We start from the raw sequence: 20,133 nt of genomic DNA, 5'->3' as shown, positions 1-20,133 counted from the left end.
TGTTTTTTGCGTTTCTGTTTATATATTATGTTTTATTGTAAACCCTAGCTATTGTAAAATAATTTGATGAACTCATGCCTTTTTGTTGTCTATACTCTATAAGAGTTGTTTATCTACTTGAGAACTGAATTCTAGTAGTATATAGCTAAAATATAACTTAATAACATGATATAACAAAGTAAGATAATGCTTAGCATTATGATATTTAACACATGTATATTATTGTGCACATTTCATGAATATTTTGTAATGTACTAACAACCTTTTTCGATCTGTATTTGTTTTACTATTACATGTTTACTAATCTTAACACATTTATGTAACGCTAGAGTTGTATATAATAAACACATCTAAAATGTTTATGGTTACCTGTTATGTTGGTGTTATCTATATAGCATTTATCTTTCAAATAAACTTATGTTAAACTTGACTACTTTGTTTGTTGCTAAACCCATTATTTAAAAGTTTTCCAAACACCCTCTGAAAAATTACTTTAAAAAGTATTATTGCTATGGATGCTAAGAAAAGTAAAGTCAATCCTCTACTGTGTTGTTGCTAGCTTAGCTGAAGGAAAGGGTAAACAAATAAAGAAAATCAAAGTTTGTAATACAAATATATTACCATAAGATACATTGAATACAGCAATTTTCTCTTTACCATTTTGACAAGTATTTTAAGTTCTCCATCACAGCTTCGGTAATGTTTGCTGCACAAAAGCGGCGTACCTCACTGTCTATCCACGGCATCATTGATGTCCTGAGTGCAGTCCGTTCATACCAAAAATCTTGAGTCTCTGCAGGCAACCTCCTTTCATTCAAGTCAGAAAGTAAACGTGGCAAATCACTTGTAATGTGTCGAACGAGTTGTTTATCCAAAGTCATTGAAGTCAAGTCATTTGTAGTGTTTGAAGAAAGCAAGGCCATTACCTTATAGTGTTTGGTAAAATATCGTGTGTAACGAGAGATCAGAAACTGCACAGTTGGGTTTATTTCAAGTAGGATATTAAAGTAGCTTTCAAGGGATGGGAACAAGCGTTTTAAAGAAATCCATCCATCATTTTGTAGAACCACTCTGGGAGTCTGTCGAATAATATCAGATTCACTAGAAGCTCTCGAAAGCGTAACAGAATTCAAATTGTGATTAACTGGCTTATTTCTCAGACGATAGTTACAAAATGATACTAATCCATTTGGTCTGGGTTCCAATATGACTGTATGTAGATAGAATGGATTGAATGGAGTTTCATTGGAGTAAAAGTTGTTGACAGAGTGGTGAACTGTAGAGCTTTGCAGACTTAAAAGATCTTCAAATGTCAATTCAATTGAGGTTTCATTATTCACTAAACAAATAGAAGGAGAAAAGTCTTTAATAGAATCAAGACCAACAACCGCATGAGCCTGGCTTGCAACTTTGTAAATCTGTCTGAGTAAAAGACGTGGTTCCCATGAGTTAGACTGCTGGTTAGAACGCACAGCTGCTTTGTGTGAACTATGAGAGTGACTCACCACAGATGTTGTCATCACAGGTGTTGAAGTAGACGTCGAAGAAGAACACACGTATGACACTGGAGGTGAAGTCGATAGTGTGGTCGGCGACGTAGATAGCTTAAGTGCTGATGTATTTGATAATAGTTGTTGCGAACGTTGAGGTGGTGGTGGTGGTGGTGGCGGCGGTGGTGGCAGTTGTGATGACAGTGATGGCAAAATCGAGGCATGAAGTTTTTCTTGATGACCTTTCTGACGAAAAACCTGGCTCGACCTGGCGCGTGTGCCAGATTTTGCCGAATTGGAGTGGGCTGGTATTTTCTGTTGTACGATTGACGGCTGTTCCGGTCGATACTCTTCCACTTCCTTTGAATCGTAATCCTCATCCTCTTCCACTGCATTACCATTTTCACTGCAAACTGTTGAACACTCGCGGGTATAGTAATTCGCTTGGATCGCACTTGCACCTGCTGTTGTGTGTACAGAATCAGATACGTCTTGTAGAGTCTCACCAGTTAGAGATGCAAGAAGCTGGTCAATGTCCATAGTATTTACATCGGAGTATATTACGTTATGCACTGGGGGTATAGGGGGAGCTTTAGTACGTTTGCGTTTCACTCGCGATAGATCTCTACGTGGAACTGGTGCCGACCGCTTCACTGACGCGTTCATACTGACTAAACCAGCAAACCAGTTCTAGGTTTTATATGCAGTGTATTTGCAGGTCTGGACAGGTCTTAGTACGATCATTGACCTTACGAGGCGGATGCTGAGCGCCAAGGACAAATCCATTGAACCTCTTGGATCTCTTTCTTTTTTGCGATTACATAACGTTGTTGTATAAAGAAGGCTTTGACAACAAGTCTAGACAGGTTTCCATTTATTTATACAGGCTAGAAATTTTAAGAGATAGATAATCCTGTTGTCGTAAGTAATGCAGTGAGCTTTCTATCAATAGTTGCAAAAAATTTTAAAGTTTCGGCATCTGATTTATCCAACGTGTTTAGCCTTTCATCAATGGTCCTTAATAATTTTGATGTTTTCTCATCTGATTCTTGCAGCTTCTTTACCTCTTCATCTAAGGATACTAGCGATTTAGATTGTTTCCCGTCTGAATCATGTAGCTTCTTGAATCTTTTATCCAAAGACATCAAGGATGTAGAAACTTTCTCATCCGAGTCTTGTAGCTTATTGAGCTTATCACCCAAAGATACTAAAGATGCAGACGTTTTCTCATCTGATTCAAACAGCTTTTTGACATTTCTATCCAAAGATAACAAATGTGTAGACGTTTTTTCATCCGAGTCTTTCAGCTTCTTGAGCTTATCATCCAAAGATAATAAAGATGCAGACGTTTTCTCGTCTGATTCAACTAGCTTTATTAGTTTGTTATCCAAGGAAGCAATTAATTGTGATGATTTCCCATCTGATTCTTCTAAGTTGTTTAGTCTATCGTGATAGGATAACTGACTCTCCTTTATGTCTTTTAGCTCGGTCTTGATAGAACCCTCTATGGAGACTATTGATTGTTTTACATCCTTAACTGCTTGCTGGGCCTCTTTGAGGCTAACAACAAAGGTCTTTAACTTTCCTTCCACCTCATTCAAATCGTCTTTGTTCACATAGAAACGATTTAAATAGCCTTTAGACACCTTTTGTCGTGATACGTCAGGTTCCACTGCAGCTCTAAACCTCTTTGATCCATCTTCACTTATCACATATGCATCATCTTCGTCATCAGATAAGTGATGCTTCTGTTCTTGATACAAAGCATGTCCAAACTTATCTATAATGTGTCTTCTAATCATAGCTTGTACAATATATGTTTACAATAACAAGATCTAATCCAGGATGATGGGAGAAACAGGTTAATATACTATTTAAGCCAACGAGTTGTAGCGTGAGGGAAACCCAAGCCATTTTACATAAATCTTGTTTCCTTTGCGCTTTATAACCTTTTCAACCAAATACGTATCTGGGTAATTTGTCTTTTGTAATTCTGGTTCGTAAAATGCCCCTTTGATAATGTCCCCTTCTTCATCTTGCAGGTAGTACACTGGTGGGACAGATTTTCGCACTCGTATGATTTTAAATAATTCAGTACTCCAGTTTGGGGTGTAACCTTTTTCAAACAAAGTTTTATACTTAGAAACCCTGACTTTATCATTGACTCTTAGCTTTGGAATCCCTTGTACCTTGTTTTGATTTAATTTCCTCACCAATGCCCTCTCGTGAAACGATGTAACATCTCTTGGTCTCATGCCTGTTGTCCGATGTAGCCTTGAATTGTACATGGAAATTAAACGAGGAAGCATGTCTAGCCACCTATAATCTCCCTGTACAGCAAATTCCTTATACATCCAATTTTTAATCGTTTTATTCAGCCTTTCTACCACAGAGGCCTTCACATGGGTGAATGTACTAAAATGATTTATCGCAAAACGTTGCATTAAGGATTTAAATTCTTTATTATAAAAATCTGTACCAAGATCACTTTGAATGTTTTGTGGTATTCTTCCGCTATTTTTCAAAACATTTTCCATAGCTGAGGCCACTGTCTTCCCTTTTTTGTTGTCTAAAGGAACCGCCCATGCATACTTTGAAAGAACATCAATTATCATTAGGATATACTTTTTCCCTTTATTCGCTTTTGAGTAAGGTATCATTTCTATCAAGTCGACTTGCCACAAATCGTCAATACCTCGAACAAAAACCTTTCTTCTGACAAAGTTTTTCCTAGCTGGTTTGTGTAACTCATTAACAATACCTCTCTTGGCAGCATCTGCTTGACTTGACATTGTCTTCTTTCTTTTATTCATAATGCCTTTATTACCTATGAACACTTAAGCAATAATTCCGTTTAGTTGAAGCAACTCTATAATATAGTCTATTTCTTCGCTATGAGCGTTGTGACCGGCTTCTTGTGACAAAACCAAGGTTTTAAGTCGCTTCACCAGTAAATTCACATCAGATGTGTACCTGTCCACGTTGTCAACAGTTATACCACTTCCACTAGCGTGTTCCGGTGTGGTCATGCCTTGCTTTGGTGGAAAAAGTACCGATATTACGCTTAAGTACTTTTTGCCCCTATTTGCATTTACCGGTTTTTCAGCAGAATACATCTGTCGGTGTGCATTGGTGTCTTGAAGGATCTTTTTATACACTTTCAAATCCTGCCTTTCTACTATATCCTTATCGGGAACCTGCATGAATAGTAATTCAAGGAGTCCTGGAGTTGTTTCAAAGCTGTGATTCCTTACCTGTATCTTTGAATTTGTAATTTTTATTCTAGAATCACCAATTGTCATATTACCCCTTCCATCAAGTCGAACACCATAAGTCGTGTCCATTTTATCTTTCGTTAGAGGATTAGAAAGCTTTTTTAAATACATATCCAGCTGATTGGGTTTAATGGTTTGAGTAGACACATCTAAGGACTTATTGAAGTCATCCTCCTTTTCTTCGTCTTGTACAAAAGTTCTATCCATAGTTGTACTCTGATCATCTTTTTTAACCACAAAGTCTAGTTCTTCTTTTTTAACAGGTTTATAATAGTACTGCTGTTCCTTCAAACGTCTCTCTACTGTCTCTTGCAGGGGTTTGACTATGGGTTTAGCTTGCACTTCTAACAACCTCTCAACATAATCAGCATTATGCTTCAATTGTTGAAACTTTTTACGCACAGCATTTGTTAGTCTAAGTAGTTCATTTTTTACTATATGTTCGTGCTTGTTAGCACTGTCTTGGTTCCGCTCCTTCAAGTTTGGTATTGGATATTTCTTCACTATACGTCGGATTACTCGTTTTGCTCTTAGCTTTCTTTTTTTGGGAGCTCTAAGAGCCATCGGAGCACTACCATACTTCTCCATCCTCTCACTGTCACTCTGATTAACGTTTAGTGTATTGATGCTGAAAGGAGCCCTTTATATATCGACTATATAGGTATCAAGACCTAAACGGTAACGACCTTTGTTGATTTCAGAATCTTTATCTATGGTTACAAATCCGTACTTGTGTTTGTTCCAACAGGTGTGACACAAAGACTTAAATTGATCAAAAGTCATATCGCTATTAACATGATCATTGTATACATGTCTTAGATTTAAGTCATCCTGCTTGAAAAGAATTATTAAATTGGCGTTATCTCTAAGGAGATGTTTAGGGAGCCGCGTGTACGTCTGGATCAAGTAGAACGTATCTACATCTCTATGTCTTCCCATGCTGAAGTATGCTTTCATATTGTCTTGTTTATCACAGGCCACGTCATCAAATATCATTATTGAGTCCTTTTTAGCTTCATCAGGATTGGGAACATCTTCACTGTTAGTAAATGAAAAATAACCAATACATGACAGGTTTTGCATTATTTGTTCAAGCATCTTGTATTTAGGTTGCAGCAATGATTTACTAAACACATATACATTAGCATACTTTAATCCCTTTGGTTCAGTCAAAAGGCTAAACATCAAATTTGTTTTTCCACAGTTAGATGGACCACAAATGATGCCTCGAATGGATTGAGGAAGGAGTTCACTATGTTTTTTCACTTCTTTGGATTTAATTCCATCCGAAGTGGATTGAATGAGTTTTTCCACAGCATTGTCCACAACAAAAGTGTCACGGTGCTTTTTAAATTTCATCTTCACACACTGGGGGACAAAAGTGAAATGAAGAATCGTATATAAGGTGTTCATATTTGTAAGACCTGCTCAGTATGCGTAGGATCACTAGAGGATGTGGTCTGCTTAATCGTGCTATAAACTCTCTTCCGCTAGAACTTCACTTGCCTGGAGGATACCAATTTTGTGGACCTGGTACAAGATTGAAGGAAAGGTTGGAAAGGAAGGATCAAGGAATCAACCTATTGGATCAAGCTTGTAAACAACACGATATTGCCTACAGTAAGAGCAAAGATCTTTCATCTCGACACACTGCTGACAGAGTATTAGCAAACGAGGCGTGGGCAAGGTTCAAAACAAAAGGTGTTCCTATTGGTGAGAGGCTCGCTTCCTGGGCTGTTGCAAGCGCAATGAACGCGAAATTGAAGCTTGGTGCCGGAACAACCGAAGGCAGGAGGAGGAGGAGACGGCAGACTAGGCGAAGAAATCGAGGGAGGTTGGGTAGGGGATCGTTAGCCAAAGGGGGCACAGCAAGAGGTGGAAGTGCGCTAAAACGAAAAAGAAAAGGCACCACTAGAAAGTGCAGCAGAAGACTTAAACCTTTTACTTTTTCCGATGTATTACGACAAGCAAGGACGGCTGTGCGGGGATCAGGAATGCATCTTGTTGGCAGAGGTGGAATATTAAACAGAGGGAGTAGAAAACACATAACAAAGGCAGCATCATCAGCGTTGAACGCCATCAGATCTATGAAGAGAGGGAGGCGTAGTGCGTTCAGTCATTTACGACGTAGATCACGGATTCTATCACTTCCCAAGTCAGGAGGTGTGCTACCATTGCTGCCAATCTTTGCAGGGCTTAGTGCATTGGGAAGTCTGACAGGTGGGGCTGCTGGTGTGGCCAAAGCAGTGCTTGAAGCTAGAGATGCCAAAAAACGGCTGAGCGAGATGCAAAGACATAACGAAACTATGGAGGCAGTAGCTTTGCGCCATGGCAAGGGCCTGTACTTTAGACCATATAAGAAAGGACTTGGTATTTACATGGCACCTTATCAGAAGCAGCCAAAAAACTTATAGATATTTTGCCAAGAAGGGCAATGTATGATTTTGAGTTAACACGTTGGGCCAGGAAGCTTAAAATCCCCCATTTTAGAGGAGTGTTTATGCGTGACAACCTTCCTAAAAGTCCATGGAGGAACGAGTCTGCAATAGTCAACTTGGACAATACCAATGGTAGTGGTACTCATTGGGTATGCTACAAGAAGAGTGGAGACTACGTGAGGTACTTTGACAGCTACGGGGACTTAATACCTCCACTGGAACTTCAGAAGTATTTAAATGGGAAATACGTATCTTACAACCGAACCGCTTATCAGGATGTCAACACTTACTCTGAGATCTGTGGGCATCTGTGTTTGTATTTTTTAACCTCAATTTAAATGATATTACAGTGTACACATATATATATTTGTTGTTATCATTTCCACCCTTTAGTCATGTCTCAGACGTTCATGCTTTCAGGTAGAACTTCTACTCTTTCAGTAGACTACTTTCCTCCCATCGAACTTGAAGGTGGTTATGATTATGAAGTTGGTTTGCTTAGCTTCGAGTCTTATAACTCCATACCAAATGTCGACGAAACAAACAACCAGTTTCATTTTGATAATGGAAAGATTATTAAAATACCTACTGGTACATATGAAGTAATGGATATTGAACGTTTCATACAGGATAAGCTAAAGATGTTGGCTACACAGGAAAAGAAGTACTTTTTTCGCTTGGGAACAAACAACAATACATTGCAAACTACTCTGAAATGTAACGCTCAGGTGGATTTCTCTCAACCCAACTCTATTGGCAGCCTCCTGGGTTTCGATTCTGAGGTCATAGGACCTGGAAATGAGCACTACTCGAAGAATGTTGTGGATATTTTTAAGACAAACACGATTAGAGTTGAATGCAGCATAGCGGGCGGGTCTTTCGTTAATAATAAGCAAAGTCATACAATCCATCAGTTTTTCCCAGCAGTACCACCAGGATATAAGCTTGTTGAAATACCCAGTACAATCATTTACCTTCCAATCACCACGAGGGCAATAAGTAACATAACACTACGGATTGTAGACCAGGACGATAGGTTGGTGAATTTTAGAGGAGAACGTATTACAGTGTGTTTACACTTGAGGAAGGTCCCTAGTTGAACAGTTAGTAAGAGATGGGTTACTTATATTTTTCAAACTGTTTATCAAGACCAAGAATATCAAAGGGTCATATAGACAGAGTCAAGAAAACCCATAACTCCGACGACTATTTATTGAGTGCACACTCAACAGTACCAAGCAGTGTTTGTTTGTCACCCAAGCGACTAACACACACAAACCGAAGGTTTTTACGCTCCTTGGGCTATAAAATACTTCAATAATGGATGTACTGGATATTTTTAGTAGTGTCCCATTTGATGACACTATTTCTCACATGGAATTTCACACTCATTTCCCTTACTCTTCTACCACACTAGACAACAATGACGAGATAAGAATACCAATTCAACAACAAGATATATGCATTGTGCCTTCTATGAGTTATTTGTATGTTGAGGGAAAGCTATTGAAGTCAGACAATACAGCAACTACAAAAACAAAGTTCACTCCAAACGCATTTGCATTTTTGTTTGACGAGATACGGTATGAAATAAATGGAGTTGAAATAGATCGCATTAGGAACCCAGGTATAACTTCTACAATGAAAGGATTTGCTTCTATTGGAGAGAACTCTTTAAGAAGTTTAGGGAACTCTGGCTGGCCAACCGAGGTGAATAAGTTGTCTTCCACTTTGGAAAGTCATGTGACTGACACTGATGGAAATTTTAGTTTTTGCATACCGCTAAGTAGGCTTCTGGGGTTCGCAGAAGATTATAGAAAGGTTATTGTCAACTGCCGTCATGAGCTTGTTCTACTGAGGTCGGCCGGGGACAAAAATGCAGTTTTGTGGACCTCAAGTGGTGCTACTGACACAACTCCTGAAGATATTAAAGTTAAACTAGAGAAACTATGCTGGAGGGTTCCCTACGTTTCTTTGAGTGATAGACAAAGAATTGCATTGCTTAGACATTTGGAAAGGGGAACGAGTGTTCCTGTAGAGTATCGAAGCTGGGAACTCTATGAGTATCCCTCTTTGCCACAATCAAACAAGCAATCTTGGTCAGTAAAGACGGCATCACAGCTAGAGAAGCCAAGATACGTCATAGTGGCTTTCCAGGAGAATCGCAAAAACAACATAAAAAAGTCTGCCGCATGCTTTGATCACTGCAAGATATCAAACATAAAACTTCATTTAAACTCTATTAACTATCCTTATGATGATTTAAAACTAGACATTGCAAAGAACCACTACGCTATACTCTACGACATGTATACCCGTTTTCAGGAGTCGTATTACAATGTTCCATCACAACCACTTTTGGACGTTAAAAATTTCATTTCTTATGCACCACTAATCGTAATTGACTGTTCTAAGCAAAACGAATCCCTTAGGTCAGCCCCTGTTGATATTCGTTTAGAATTTGAGGCCAGCGAAGCTTTCCCTCCAGGGACTGCTGCTTATTGTTTGATAATTCACGACAAGTCATTCAGCTATGAGCCAGCCACTAACCTGGTTCATCGGATAATGTGATTCATGCAGAAAGTGTTGGAATTTGGGGTGGGGATAGGCTATAAAGCCCGCTCTTGTCGGTTTGGTTTCTCAGTCTCAACTTGAATTTCGTTGGAGTTAGAACTTTCAGTCATGATTAAACAGGCCATCATAGATTTTAGTGCTTTTATCGGAGAGGATAAGACAGTGGTTATCAAGGAATTGAGCATATTGGACTTGGATTCAAGATGTGTACAACATTGGATTTTCTCACCACCTAAGGATGGATCCAGATCTACTTTTCCAAGCACACAACATGATTGCGGAGGGTGGCACAGTTCACAGTTTGACAATCATAACAGGTGGTTGAGTAAACACTATCACAGCCTCGGATTCGGAACAGGAAACGTTGAATATAGCTCTCTCACGTCATCTCTGAGAGACATTTGCTGCAATGTAAACCTATTGTATGCTGCTTCAACTGAAAAGGCAAAGGTTTTGGAAAAGTTGCTAGAGAACAGAAGAGTTGTGTTCAGTCTTGAGCTACTTGGAGGCCCCCCTCTATCGAGCGATTTTCTACTACTTCCTCCCGTTGAAGAACTATCCAAACAAAAGAATCAGTGTTTGTTTCATCATTTACATGCTCCAGGATTTTATTGTTCACAAACCAATGTACACAAACTGGCTGATTGGTGTTTGAAAAACCCAGCTATGCTAGACATGAACAACCCTGAAGTGAGAGTAAAGACCTTTGACGAATGGAAACTTAAAACTCCTTCTGCTAAGCAGCTTGCCGATGAAGGCTTTGTCAAAATGGCTGCTATGAAGGACACCACTAAATGCGTTTATTGTGGAGTTAATCTTTTCAAGTGGGAAGAAGGTGATGACGCAATAGAAGATCATCGCTACAACTCACCGTTTTGCTCCTATCTTCGCTTCAAGGAACAGACAACAGACAAGAGCAGCACCAAGAATATAGTCTACTGCGATGACGGATCAGATGCATTGGGCCAGGATGTCACTGGGAGATATACATTGTCTCTGGAAGTCACTCATGATGATCTTCTAAATATGTGTAAGGCTTGAAATGTATTCAACTTCATATTTTGAATAAACAAATCTTTATTATTTACCAATGTTGTTTTTTACTAAGCTTAACCTATATATAAACTTACCATCTTTCATTATCATCCAGATACACAGCTACTCTTATTGACTTAAGTCATAACAAGTTGCTCATGTCTCAGTTTTACAAATGTGAAAAGGTAGTTACCTTTTCTAATCCCATGAAGACAACTTTTTACTTTGCTGATAATGAAGACAGGCGCTGTACCGGCTCCATCGACAAGGAACGGTTTAAACTAAGAATTCTTCAGGTTGGAACAATTTTGCAAGACTCACTTTTATCCAAAGTATTACACATTAACACATGCCAGTTTAGTGATCACTCCAATTGTTTTATAAAATTAAATAAACTTACTACTTAATTTAACAAAGACTCATAATTTCATATCCTAGCTTTCATACACCATAAGTCTTTACCAGCAAGCACGCTGCTGGAACTAACATACAGTTTTAACCTGCACAAGTCGTCGTCGCTCGCTCGAGGACAAATCGTCCCCTGCCCACACTCGTATACTCATTCCCAACATCGCTGTCACTTTTATTCGCCGGAGAAAAAATCAGGCAACCCTATCTACTCACGTGACCTTGGTGATAAGTGATAACTGATAATGAGCTGTGTGACCTTCAGATTATACTTGGTCGCCCATCTGCGGCACTCCTGTACCTACACCTGTCACATGGTGTATGTCATATAACTGACTCTTCTATTGTTATATTTGAATGACGGCGTCGCGTCGTGTTGATGCGAGACATTGCGTTTAACAACTCTGGTACAGATGCGCGACTTTACAGGAGAGCTCTTGTAGTAGTGATCTAGTAGTAGTTGCTTCTGATTTTCCAGGTTGTAGGACAAACTGGTAGAGATTTTCTTATTTAAGTACCATTGTCCCGATCCCGAATCGGTAATTTGTTTCGAATACCGAAAAAAACGATAAATATTAAAACACCATTAAACATGTAATGTTAAGTTATAAACACCAATAATTAAAAATTTAACGCATTGATTTTGATTTGGTTGGATTTTGGGAGGCTAAGTAGAAATCGCAATGGGTTCTTTGACACTGTTTTTGGTTAAAAAGTTGGATTATACAGTTTATGAACTTGATTTATAATTTGTTCCCAGTAAAGCTCACCAATACCAAACCCCATCTACTTGTTTAATTCCGGTTTCCTCAAGAAAATATTTGGCAACTTAATAGACAGATAGTTGAACCAGTCGCGTTTATGAATATTGCATTCCAATCGCAATTTTAATCAATTGTTCTAGTCGTTAAAGTTGATCCCCTTAACATTGCTTGCATTAGTGAACAATCGATTTCTAAAAATACCGTTGAACATTTATTTATGTGTATCCTCAAAAGGATGGAAGCTGTGGATGTTATTTAATGAGTACTAGTATTTAATTATTACTAGTGTGCATGTTGATCGAATTCGAGCAATTGCAAAGTATACCAGGAGTTATTTCAAAACGAATAACAGTCATATTTACAACGAATTTAAAAGAGTCAACTCAAAGATTACCGGTGTGTAACTCAGACCAAGTTTATCTTCGTTCTTCGTTATTGATAAACCTAAAGCATTCCGGCCGGTTTTCTCCTTCTCAAAATGCCTCGCTGAACAGGCAACACAGGTCATTGATAGAGGGCAAATTGAGAACGAAAAGTCGTTTTAGGGTAGTGTTAGGGCGCATTTGTAACCTAATAGTTGAGATTGTCCAGGGTCAGGTGCTAAGTGAGAAGTAAAGCCTATTACGCGCCACTGTTCTGTAGCTGCGGTCGTTATCACGATTACGCCTCCTGTCTATGTTTCGTTGTCGTAGCGTCGGAGGCATTTAAAAGAAAAAATCTACAAATAAACAAATTATAGCGACACAAAACAACGATAAATACTCAAATTTAAGATACAACCATACTAACACGATCTGTCTTGGGGGTTATGTTTACACAAACTCAAATAGTAAATAAATGTACTCAATGTGTTTCATTGAATTGAAAAATAAATAACAGCAATTAAATTATACAGCTGATTATACAGCTGAAATGTTAACAATTATGTTCTTCATAAGAATAACATGGGAACTTTCAAAGCCACTGGGGCAGAGCCCAAGGGACTTTTTCAAAAATGTAAGGCCAGTTTGCAAATCTACGCGACACGCTGTTTCCAATGAGTCGTCAATGGATAAAATCGGTTAAGAAATGGCGGAGGAGTTCAACCGACAAAGTTTCGTGTAGCGTATTAATTATATAGATAATTCAAATTATATATTTCTATACCGGTACTGTATTTATCTCCAATGATTGTTGATAATTATGTTTGGGTAAGTTCACAAATGATTTGAGATAGTATTACTATTTTACTTCGAAAAACAATTTCACAGTTATTTAGTGCATGGATTATAGAATGTACTTAATTTGCAATCTGTCTTGCAGTACATCCGTCAGCAGCCTCAGTCTTCAACTCTCTCGACCGGCGAGGGCGGAAGCCTCGGGACTCCGAGCCTCCAGACAGTGTCCGACTCAAGAGGAGGTTCTCCAACCCAGACAACACATGGGGAGTGTCACCGGAGCGGACGGAGCCCCAGAGGCGAAGACTGAACCGGAGCGTCAGCGACGCCGGTCGCCGGGAGCCGAAGAAGGAAAAGGAGTTCTCCATCTTTGGGACTCTGGACCGGATACGGAAGAAGAATAAGAAGAAACCACCAGTGCTGGAGCCACGGGAGGAGGTGGTGCCTCCTGTGAGGAAGAAGAAACAACTGTCGCCCATCATGGAGTCGTCGCCGGCCGTGGTGGAGTCCCAGGAGCCTTGGAGGTGAGTAACGTGACCTTTGTACAACCAAACTGACCAAGTATAGATAGAATGGGATTTCCTTTGTCAAGAACTATACTGGTCTTATGACTAACCCAAATGTCTGTTGGTTTTGTTATTTAGCTTATAAAGTGACGCCATGTTTCCACTTGTACTTTGTTTTTAAGAATAATGAGGTAAACATGTACGAGGAGGAAATTCGCACTTAATTTCCCTAATATATTTGCCTCCTTACTTAGTTCTGTCAATTATGTTTAATGTTGTTATCTATGTTTTTTGTTTTGCAATCAAAATATATTTAGGTTTAGTCAGAACTAAAAAATAGTGCTATTTAGTAGACACAAATATTGTTGTTTACCTGGGTGGTACAAAAGTAAATTTTTTTTATTATTTGCCATTAGTATTGCCATATCCATTAGTAGAAAATAAACACTCTTAACGTTTTCTAAAATCGTAGAACAAGGCGAAAAGTTGTCATTAGGAAATAATGGGTTAGTTATTTTATGTTAAAGGTCCTTTTCTCAGCGAACTTATTGCGCAACATCTCCACTCTTCTTCTTAGTGTTGACACATTAGCTACCAACTATGCTCATCCCTCGGATACAGAGGAGTGTGACGGTTGGTAGCAACACGCCCCGTTTATAAATATTAGTCTTGTTTTCTCTACCCACCTTGTTTCAGATTCCTCAATCGCGCTTTCTATACTCCTCTACCAAATCCTCTATCAAGAAACTCAATTAATGTTTTACTATATTCTTCTAACATAATTTGTCACAGGATTCCTCCTCTAAAATTCTTATTATAAAAGCTTTGCCACAGGATTTCTCCATTAATAGCTCCTAAGTTCTTTAAACTTTGCCACAGGACTTTGCCCTTCATGAATTTTCTGTTTCTCTACCGTACTATGTCAAATGTCCCTGAATTCACGTGTCCTTAGTTTCTTTACCAACCTGAGTAACGAGATCCCTCCATTTACGTTTCCCCTCTTCCTTTACCTACCTGAGAAGGAGCATCCCTCGATCCATGTTTCCTCGTTCCTTTACCAAAGAATCCCTCAATTCACGCTCCCTCCAGTCATTTACCAACCTTTGTCACAGGCTCCCTCCAGTCATGTATTCTCCATTACTTTGCCAACCTATGAGCATCAGAATCCCTCAATTCACGCTCTCTCATTCATCCCAGAATATCTCTATTGGTAAAATTTCTGTATCCCTTCCAACCTTCGTCACAAGATTTCTTAGTTCGTGTTTTCTCTATTCCTGTTGCAACCTGTCAGAGGACTCCTGCAATAATGTTTCCACTATTTATCATCAGCCTGTCATAAGATCGTTACTCCTGTTTCCATACCAACATTTGCCACCATACATGTATTTCGTCCCCCTACTATCATTTTGTCCGGCACCCCTCATTATTTTTCTCTTTTCCTTCACCGACCTGTCACAGTATCCCTGCAGTCGTCTTCTACCCGTCACATGATCCCCTACATATCCACCACGGCAGGTTCCTCCACTTACACTGTCTGTGTCGCAGGTTCGCGGAGGCAGAGACAGGTCCTGGGAGAGGTGTGGGCGGTGATGGTGGCACTGTCGTATATGCGGAGGTGGTCGCAAGGCCAGGAGGCAAGACCACGGTCCACACTGCAGTTACCGCGGACCCGTCGCCGAGGCCGCACCAAACTACACCCGGTTAGTAGTATACATACACCTGTTTATAGAGTATTGCTGTGTAGATATCACCATACTATTGTGTACAATCTACTGTGTAATATCTAATTTTAATCGCAAACCCTCGCCTTTTTATTGTTGCAAATAGATTAGTTTGTATTTGTTTTGCCAAATGTTTATGCACCTGCAAATGCGTATGTGCACCTGGTTTTACGCAAATTATTAGTTTTGTGTTTGCAGTTTATTTTCTGATGAAATCGCTATGATTTCTTCATTCCTCTATGCGTTTTTAAATATGTTTTGTATAGTTTTCTAGTCTTACTTTTTAACATCGCTACTACCAGTTTATAATCAAGTACTGTAATTGTATTATGATGTTTTTTTCTTGTGTGATTTTTTAAAAGAAAATAAAACTAATAACATATCAAGGCAAATATTCTAGGTTAACAACGGGGTTTGTGTGTTATATTACATTCCAAAAATCTAGTAACGAAAGAAAACCTATAATTTCTTTCGTTTGTTTACCGGCGCATGTTTACCATTAACACTTTTAACAGCACTAAGTAAATTTCCTGATTTTAACGGTCGTTGTTGACTTGTTGACTATTTGAGTTTTACACTTTAAACTTTCCATTACTTTTTAGAGTTTATCGATAGTGTTTAGACGATAATTTTTTTTCCAAGGAGGATTAATTACACATCCATTGTTTAGTTATAGATTTTTTCACCGCCATTTCAGGGCTACTGTGTTTTTTTGTTTTTTTTGCAAGGTTTCTTGTTTTGTAAGCAAATGCAATATTTTCATACAAGGTTCTTCCTGAATTATACGACGTATGGACGTTTTGCAAACATCGTGTAAATCATGATATTGACAACTGCCTGAAATTCCTCAAAACACTGTTAACTTCTGAGTAAAAAAGGGACCCAAAATAACCAATATCTGAACAGTCTCACACTTAATGTATGCGACCATACAGTATTGATTTACAATAATCTTTTCTCACTGCGTTTATGTACATTGGCTTCTTGAAAAATAATAAACCATAAATAAAATAACCCAACTGTAAGCACAGCTTGTTCTGTGACATCATATCCAAATATTAAAGCACAATTTGTCAAATATGTCCGAAAATGAAACTGCAAAATGTTATCGACATCATTAACGTCATCACCACGAATCACGAATCATATAAAAACATGCTTCAGGTTTTGCAACATATGAAAATACCACTTGCACTATTCAAAGTCCTATAAAATGTTGATTTCCCTTTGAACCCAGCACTCGCATCAAAGACCACCAAACTAAGGTGCAGCAGTGACATCACCGACCTGTGGGCACAGCTGTTAGCTCCGTCAACAATTACGTCATTTCCTAATCTGTTCGTCTGTCTGTCTGTTTGGGTGTTCATTAATCGATTAATTAGCACCATTTACATCAAAGTTATGCAAACTCATCGTATATGGTCGAATGATTTTCAAAACGTGACACGCGCAAACGGGTACTTCCATTTTCAGACGAATCAACCTTTGAAAACATCAACATAATCTAAGTATGGTTCGGTGAAGAGCTCAACTATTATGCACAAGTGAAAGCTGTTTATTAATTAATCGAATATTAATTTACATTAGTGTGGAGTAGCGTAGTAAATTACAAAGTAGTTCTTTAGTTAGCCAAATCGCTTCAACTGCTCAAGCCGATTTGCTAAAGATTTATTGATCAAAAGATGAGTCTATTATAATACCATTTTCCTAATAGTTTTTTAAATTCATTTGATTAAGATCAAGTTCACTGACCGATCTCCAAAAATAAATAAGTATTTTATTTAACGGTATAGGACACACCTAATCTTAAAAGTTTGAATTATCTTTATGACGTTAAGGCTTCACTGAAACCCAGCGTTGAAATCTCCAAAGCAATTTATATCGTTTGTTGGTTGCCAGTCCAATTTGAAGGAAAATTTTAAAGTTTTTCTTAAACATTTATAATATATATTAATCGGTGACGTTTGACGGATATTTTCTTCGTTTATGTGACATTTAGCTATGAGAACCCCCCCCCCCCATGAAATCTAGAGAACTAACTGCTGTTCTGTTTCATTGTTAGAACAATATAAGACATAATATATTTTTTTAACATAAGTTCTTATCCAAACATTGGTAAACAACTTAAGCTCAGACACGAAAGCATTACAACACTGTTTACAGGTACGGCGGAGGAGCCTTTTTGGTTTAAAATCTTATCAATGTGCAATCAGATGTTCAAGCAAAACTCGAGTTTTCAGTTCAAGTAATAGAATTTTATACTTTAAACCTGTTTTGAGATCTGAGCTAGTACGACACGGTTGATTCGTTAAACTTCATGGTATGGGTGACACATACTTGCAAACCAACACACACACACACACACACACACACACTCACACCCTCTTGTAGGTTGGACCTGTTCCCTGAGTTTGACAGCAGTGGTGTGTGGTTTACGGCAATGTGGGTTTGATAGCCTGCAAATAGCTGTATCATAATAAAGTCCCTGCGATCCGGGACCTGCTAATAGAACCGACGTTTTTCTTTCTTTTTTGTCAAGATGGACTCGAGATGAGTAGGCCTAGTGCCATGGCAAACATGTGAATCGTGTTTTGCAATGAAACTGTATTAAAACTTTACACAACAGTTAAAATTGTTTTACCTATTCTATATTATAGTTTTACGTAATTCTTCAGCTAAAACGAGTGTGTTTAGATACTACAGCAGTTCTTTCCCTAGGTAAAGGATGAAAAAGTGAGCACACCAGGTGTACATTATTGTATTTTCAATTTTCAAAACCCTCCGCTGATTTTTTTTTCGAACAAAATAGTCCAGATCAGTCAAAATAGGATCACATTGTTATTACTTATTATATACTTTAATCATAGTTTCACACTGTATATTTCATTAGAATAAATACCTCCTAATCGATAATGGGGCTGGTATAAACATAAAAATATACATAATTTAACGTTGAATTCATTATTGCGTTGCAGTATTACCTAATGTAGCTAAATAATGTTGTTAGTTTTGCGTAGCAATCATTTTGGATGCTGACTTGCAAATAAACAATGTTTAAAGTTTTCCTTTTGTGAAATAGTTCGTCTTAGTGCAGTTAAAATGCAATTCTCAACACGGGCGTTAAGTGTTTTTGACCCTCGTTCATTTTCCGACCTTCGTTTATTGCCTCTTACGATAAACGCGAGTTTCTGCCCAACGGAGACACATTAGGCCCTTCATAAACATACTACTGTGTACACTTTGAGTTTCTCTTGATCATGATTAAAATCGGAAACGCGCAACTATCACATTTCACCATCTTATCAAACCTCAATCAAATTTTGACTATTTAATGATAAGATTGGAATACATTTTAAATAACTATTCCATAAATTTAACACAATACCGTTAGTTACCCTTATTCTACGAAGATTGATGCACAAGTGGTATTCCTGGGGGTTTCGAGTGGCTATTCTCATACGGTTAGATTTATGAGTATGATTTTATGACGCAGGTGAAGAAGATCCTTGGCCGATATTGATGTAGTGGGTTTAGTTGCTTTGGATATTTACCAAGCCACAAGTAAACTCGAGGTCGACTTCAACCCACTGGCTTCACATCTCTTGTGATATTGGTCAGAATAAACTATTGTAAAACTATCTTGAAGTATGAGCACAAATTATATATTCATGTATGAATGGGATTTGTTTAGTTACATTTAATTTAAGGTTGGTTATAATTGTTATTTTCTTTCATTTTCACTCTATATGTGCGTTATTTGTCAGCGAAACTCGAACAGAAAAAGTTCTCATTGACAATTTGGCTTTTAATAAAATTTCTTTGTTAAAGTAACAGCTAATAAGTCACTCAGTAAAATACCTACAGAGATCAATCGCGCTATCCTTCTACATTCATCCTGCACTCATAATCAGCTTATAAACAGTTTTAAAATCATGTCGCTATCTAGTCTCTAGTCACTAGGGATTCAGTGATTATGTTATACATTTCGCAAAAGGTACTCAATGTTTGATGTATTAACCCTTCCATTACTCTCACCCGCCTTTTGACGATTACCCACTTGCATAACAATGACTGATGATTGGAGAGCACGCTCTACACAGCCGCGGACGGAGGCGTAATCGGTGTAGAAAGTACTGTGAACTGCAGGTGCGAGGGGTTGCCTTCTGCACACCACTGTCAGAGCTACTTTCTGGGGATGATGTAGAGAAAGATTTTCAACTGAAATAAGTTTTTATTCTGGTTTTGTATGCGGATGAGTTATTAGGTCAGCAGATTTGACAGTACTTGTGTTTTGTTAATTCACTTGGATACTCGTATGGGGTTACCATTTTTTGACTGAGCAAAAGAAACGAGTAGAGATATGAGTAGGGCACTTTATTTTTGTAACGAATTGTTCAAAATCCGGAAAATGTCTCGTCCTGAAAGTTATTTTCAGGATACCTGGACATAAATAGCAAAACCAGTGCCTCAGAAAACCACGGAGAGTGAAAATTCTTATAGTGTTATCTTATATCTCAATTTTCTTGATCTATAGGACCGAAAGACTGAAACTAGACAATGCCTCAATAGACTGGTAGAGAACGATTGCATTGCGTTCCAAGTGGGAGGTTTAGCTCGATTCTATTATGACGCAGCTCTACTAAAATTTTTATTTGTTAGTAAATTTGAGATGGCAGGGCTCACTGTGATCACATAAATGCGAGCACTTAATCATTTAGTTCAACATTTATTTTCGCGTGTAAAACTGGCGAGATAGCAAAACAGA

General features: G+C 38.2%; 1 protein-coding gene across 1 annotated transcript in view; it reads left to right on the top strand.

The window, feature by feature from the left end:
* Positions 1-20,133, top strand: part of LOC128993889 (uncharacterized) — an 88,596-nt gene that overhangs the window by 48,475 nt on the left and 19,988 nt on the right. Inside the window, exons 4-5 of the mRNA XM_054417958.1 lie at positions 13,287-13,665; positions 15,193-15,347. Of these exons, the coding sequence (XP_054273933.1) occupies positions 13,287-13,665; positions 15,193-15,347 (534 nt within the window). The remainder of the gene's footprint in view (positions 1-13,286; positions 13,666-15,192; positions 15,348-20,133) is intronic.

The sequence above is a fragment of the Macrosteles quadrilineatus genome, unplaced genomic scaffold (assembly GCF_028750875.1).
Source record: "Macrosteles quadrilineatus isolate MER2022 unplaced genomic scaffold, UCM_ALF_1.0 Scaffold_5__1_contigs__length_97177068, whole genome shotgun sequence".
In the NCBI taxonomy this organism is placed as follows: Eukaryota; Metazoa; Arthropoda; class Insecta; order Hemiptera; family Cicadellidae; genus Macrosteles; species Macrosteles quadrilineatus.
This window is presented reverse-complemented; position numbering and strand designations above follow the sequence as displayed.